The following is a 5,335-nucleotide window of genomic DNA, read 5'->3' on the forward strand; positions in this document are numbered from 1 at the left end:
GTACACAGGGTGGCTTATGCTTCCAGCTACACCCCACCTTTCCACAAATCACTTTGAGATATGGAAAAGAAAGCGGGAGTCAGGTCTCCTGGCTCAGTAAAGACACTGGCTGACAATGGGCTCCTGGGAAAAGGATGACTCTCCCACAGTGGTCATGACATGTCTCATGTTGTCCACCAAGACAGGTCCACTCAGTCCTGCGGCCCCAAGCTGTAGCTGGGCTGACCCCAACTGAGCCTAATCCCCATCAGAACAGCTGACAAACTTTGACTCTGGCTCTAAGGTTCTGGGTCCTATGGGGAAGAAGGGACCCTGTCGTTATACCGAGACAGAGGAACTCCTTGTATACAGCCTTCTGTACCACAGGTACATGGAAGACATCTGCTCCGTGGCACAGTCCTTCCTGCTTCTCACAGCTCCAACGGTTGTGCTTCAAACCACTCCCTCCTGAAGGGGTGCTTGAAGCACCCTAAAACCACCTGGGGATCCCCTCTGCCCCTCCCAAACCACGGCAATAAAAGGGAGCTTTGGCCACTCGGAGACTTCAAAGCTGCAGAGGCTCAGGGTCAAAGGTGGAGCTGGGTAATATCTCAGCAATCACAGCCTGGTTCCCTGGGCTAAGGAACGTGGGTGGGGAGTCCTTGGGAAGCTTCCAGATCTTCCTTGAGGGATCTATCTGTAGGGTCTAAGGATGGCCACTAGTCCTAGCAGCCAGCACAGGGGCCCAGCACATGCTGGCTGCAAGCTCATGGACACGTTTTCCATCCCCTCTAAAACCTGGAAGGTTTACACTCAGCACTATTTGCCAGCTAGGCAATTTGCCAAGGGCCACCCAGCCGGGTAAGGAAGAGACCTGGGCCTAGAGATGCCCACAATTCAGAGATGGGAAGTCAATGGCTCACACACATCAAAATACCCTCGGTCTAGGACCCTGCACTTGCCCTTTTACACAGACCCTTCCTAGGGGCAAGCAGCCATGCAGGGCAGACACTGGCTTACAGACAACCTGCATAAAAGCCCTTGTCCTCCAAGGTGTCTGAATTGCTTTGCTATCTGTGGAGATGGCTAGAATAGGCACTCACACCCATGCATCAGCTCATGCAATGTGGGGCTCAAGAGAAATCTCAGACACTGTCCACCCAGGCCTAGCCCTCACTAGGAAACAGGGACAAGACGGTAGAAGGCACTGCAAACACCAATGAAAAACAACTTTATAGAATAGTACACTTTACAAGAGCGGGTACACTTTTCCCACGCTGGCCAAACATCAGCGGCAGGCTGGCTTCAGAAGAGGAAAAGTGCAGTCAGGCATCTTGCCCTCAGGACCTGACTGGTCCAAACTTTGGCCAGGTTGGAAAGTTCTAGACAGTGGGGGTGAGGGGCAGAGACAATCTTTATTGTGCTCCAAGCCTAAGGATCCTTTGTACAAAAATAAGTCTTCATATTTTCAGTAGAGTCCCTCCAGCAGTTCAAGTTAATTCGTAAAAAATAGATTGTCATTGTAAAATCCTCTCTCCTGAGAAATCTCCAAGTCCTAGTGCTACACGGACTGGGAGACGGTGTCATTCCGAGGGGTGGAGGCCGAGCAGAGGTCAGCACTTGGCTTTTGGTCAAGCTGCACCATACAGCATGGGCAAGGCATCGCTCCAGGCTTCGTGGGCAAGTAACGCGGGTCTGTCCACCAGGACACAATCAGAGATGTGGCTGTGAAGGGGACAGAACGCGTTAAAGTGTGTGGACACCGCCCCACCTCCCAAGGCGCAGCAGGTAGTTTCGTTTGCTTGGTTAGTTTTGGAGTCTCAGATCGTGGGTGCCTCGATCCGCTCGGAGGCGCCGACGGGGGCGGGGCGCACGCTCAGAGTCGGCCCGCGGTGACTCAGGGGCCCGCTCCCGCCGACTCATTCAGCACCCCGGCCCAGGACGCGATTTGCAATGCAAACTCACCCCGCCTCCAGCACTCGACTCGGCCGGGCTCCGCCAGTACTGGGACCTCGCCGGCCCGGCCCTGAGGCCGCTCCCCTCCTCTATCCTCCCCCTCCCCCATCCGCAGCAGAGCCCAGAGAGGAAGTTTTGCAATCCCGGACAAACAAACGCGGGTCTTGCTCAGGCTTGAAAAAGGTTGAGGAAAAATGAAGCCTGCGCGAAATCGAACTGATCGCCCCAGCCGAGCCCTGGCTGCACTGGGTCTCCGTGGCGCAAAGTGCCAGGCCCGCCCACCACGTGTCTCCTTTACTGCCTTTCCTCCCCGCGGCCCTGGAATTTACCTTAGAGGGGTTGGGTGCTCAGTAGCCCCCTAACCAGCTGGAAAAATCAAGCAGCTCGCGCTCCACGGGACTCAGCTCTCCCTCGCAGCCACTGTCCTCCGACGAGTAGGCGGAGCGCGGGGAGCCAGGCTCCGAGCTGCCCCGGCGGTCTGGGGATGAAGACGCGCAGGACAGCGACGCACTGGCAGGGGAGGCAACAGGAGGCGCGCGGGCGGCCGAGGGCCGAGTGGCCGGTGTTAGCAGCCCTCCGGCAAGCGCGGCGCGCACCGCGTCGTGCTCTGCAAGCAGCCGCTGCAGCGCACGAATATATTCTACGGCGGAGCGCAGCGTCTCCACCTTACTCAGCTTCTTGCTGGCGCCGCCGTGCGGCACGTGCTGCCGCAGCGCCTGGAAGCCCAAGTTTACCAGCTTCACGCGGTTGCGTTCGCGCTCGTTGCGGCGTGCCACGGCCGCCGAGCCGCCCCCAGCCTCGGTTGTGCCAGATCGCCGCCGGCGGCTGCACCGCAGCAGTTCCGGGGATGCGGGTCTCCGCCGAGCAGCGCAGGTTCCAGCGACTCCAGGCGAGGCGGGCATGAGTCGGGGCAGCGCGCAGCCGTCCATCAAGCTCGCATCCAGCCCTCGGGCGCCTGCTAGGAGTTTCGGAGTGCTACAGGAAAAGTGCCCGCGAGGAACCGGGTGCGGTGGGAAGCAAACGGTCTCACCTCCGCTGGTCTCAGGCAGGGCACTGCTGCAGGATTTCCTGGTGCACGCGTCGCTGGCCTTCTGGAGTCCTGGGACCCCGTGTCGTACAAGGGCTGAAAGTAGGGAAGCGTGGTACGCTCGTGTCCCGCGCGTGCGGTCAGACCTCCCCTGGTCTCCTTGTGCACCGCTCAAGCGGCTCCTTTTAAAATGTATAGATAACCCTCCTCCGCGAGCCGCCGCCTCCTTTCTCACGCCCTCCTTCTTTCGCCTCGCCCTCCCGCCACGCTTCACCCTCCCCCTGGCGTACACATTCTGCAAAGCTGACACCGCGCGACCCCACCCCCAACTCTTCGCGTGCAGTTCGCAGGCTACTGCGCCCCCACGCTCTGGGCAGGTGCTTAGTGCGTCCACGACAAGTACTAGAATGCAGATCCAGGACTGTGCTCCTAAAGTCCCACGCCCCCAGGGCCTGTCAGAGGGTCCGAGTGTACTCTTCAAGCACCCCTATCCACCCTGGTACTCAGCACTCAAGCCCCAAGAGCTGCTAGGTCTCTGCACACCTAGAGCGCGCGACCGGGTGACGAACCCGACTAGGCTTTGCAGTGGCCGAGGAGTGAGCGCGAACCCCCCACACCTCCACCCCCAGCACACGCGCCACGAGCCCGCTCCCACGTCCCCCCCCCCCTGCCCCCGGCGGAGGAGGCGGGAGCCGGAGTCTCAGCCAATCTGGGATCGTCCCTTTGGCCAATGACAGCTGGCGCGGTCCTATGCTGGGTCAGGAAGAAGCGTACGCCTGGCGCGTGGCTCCAGAGATGGGGAGTGTCTTGAACAAAGCTCCACGCCCACTCCGCCCCACCCTGCTCCTCCTCCCGGACCCGGGCGTCCACGTACTGCTGGTACACACCTGTCCCACTTTGAGTGTGAGCAGGTCTTGAGAAGTGGTTCAGACATGTGCTAGGAAATTTCATGTTCCCCAGGCACCTTGTCCCCGTTCAGTCCCTCATGCACACCCAATGCCTCTTTGGTTTCAAAGAGCCTCAGGACTCGGTGCCACGACCTGAGGGGATGCAATCAAGCCAACTCTGACTCCTCCTTTCTCACACGCTCTCTCATATGCATCTTACAACCAGCTCTCCAAGTCTGGGTCTCTTTTCCCGACTAAGCCTCCTGAATCCAGCCAGACTAGTTCTCGTTCAGTTCCTGGGCTTTTTTGCTCAAAGACACTTCTCAGTATTCCAGCGGGCCTCTCAGTCCCATCCCTCCCCTGAGGCTGGTGGAGGGAGAGTCGAGGGGTAATGCACTGATCTTGGAAAAATCTTAATCCTGCCCCCGCTGTCCCGGAACTGTGCCCTTGGGGCCATAGCAAGTCCAGTTTTCCCCAAAATGACTAGGTGCTCCTGAGCCAAGATCTATAGTGCAGAAGTGGTCTATTCGGCGGGTCTGGGTGCCTGGATATAAATGATTGAGGGAGGACAACCGGCCCGATCCAGGACTTCTCTCTGCTTCCACACTCCCAGGGAGCGTTTGCCACTGGTGTGGTGGCTGCCTGCTGACTCCGTTACCCTCCAGGATCCACCGGAGCTGTATCTACCTAAACTTCTAAATTAGCTTTTGACCATGCTGTGGGAGGTGGGCTGTGAGTCTCAGCTTCCTGGGTGCCTGCTCAGAGCACCTAAATGAGTCACGTCACTTCTCTGCCTTGTGGAGCAATCCAAGTAGAAACGGATGCAGAAAGTGGGCTGGAGAGTTTGTTCATTGGGTAAAGGGCTTGCTGTGCAAGTGTAAGGATCTCAGTTAAAATCCTCAGAACCTATATAAAGCCAAGATGGAAAGCAGAGGACAGAAGAATCCTTGTGAACTCCCGGGTCAACTAGCCTCACTAATGCAAAACTGTACAACAGATTCTAATCTCAAACAGACTGGAAGGGGAGGACCAACATCTGAGATATCCTCCAAATTCCACACACATTGTCGTGTCCACCCTCACACACAAAAGCATGTACACACATACAAAATAAATGTGAACAGATTGTATCCTGGCTCCTTGATCTGCAGACCTTCCCTGTTTAGCGGTCACTTTTGTCCTGCTTGCCTCTCTGCTTTTCCCTGAGCTTTTTTGTTGTTTGTTTTTGTTTTGTTTTTACTTTCCCTTCTGGGGGGGTGTAGGGCCTCTTGAAGCCTAGACTAGTCCCTACGTAGCTAAGGATGGCCTTGAACTTCAGAACTGTTCATCCTCCTCCTAATATCTCCAGAATGCTGGGTTTACAGGCATGCACCACCATACCAATTATATGTGATGCTGGGGATTGAACCCAGAGCTCTGTGCATGGTGCATGCTATACAATCTAGCAACTGAGCCACACCCCCAGACCCCTTCCCTGGTTAAAAAA

At 57.0% G+C, this 5,335-nt stretch overlaps 1 protein-coding gene across 1 annotated transcript; it reads right to left on the reverse strand.

The window, feature by feature from the left end:
- Nucleotides 1-1,191: 1,191 nt before the first annotated feature.
- Nucleotides 1,192-3,225, reverse strand: Ascl2 (achaete-scute family bHLH transcription factor 2). The gene is made up of 2 exons (XM_050136482.1): nt 2,265-3,225; nt 1,192-1,704 (listed from the first exon to the last, which is right to left on the reverse strand). Exon 1 carries the CDS (start codon nt 2,862-2,864, stop codon nt 2,283-2,285), a length of 582 nt encoding a protein of 193 aa, XP_049992439.1. The 5' UTR covers nt 2,865-3,225; the 3' UTR covers nt 1,192-1,704; nt 2,265-2,282.
- Nucleotides 3,226-5,335: the final 2,110 nt, after the last annotated feature.

The sequence above is a fragment of the Alexandromys fortis genome, unplaced genomic scaffold (genome assembly GCF_014885135.2).
Source record: "Alexandromys fortis isolate MF-2015 unplaced genomic scaffold, M_Fortis_MF-2015_v1.1 scaffold_3, whole genome shotgun sequence".
NCBI lineage: Eukaryota > Metazoa > Chordata > Mammalia > Rodentia > Cricetidae > Alexandromys > Alexandromys fortis.

Excerpts from the sequence above, each read along its gene's own strand:
- Ascl2 (XM_050136482.1), bottom strand. The coding sequence starts at position 2,864 with ATGGACGGCTGCGCGCTGCCCCGACTCATGCCCGCCTCGCCTGGAGTC.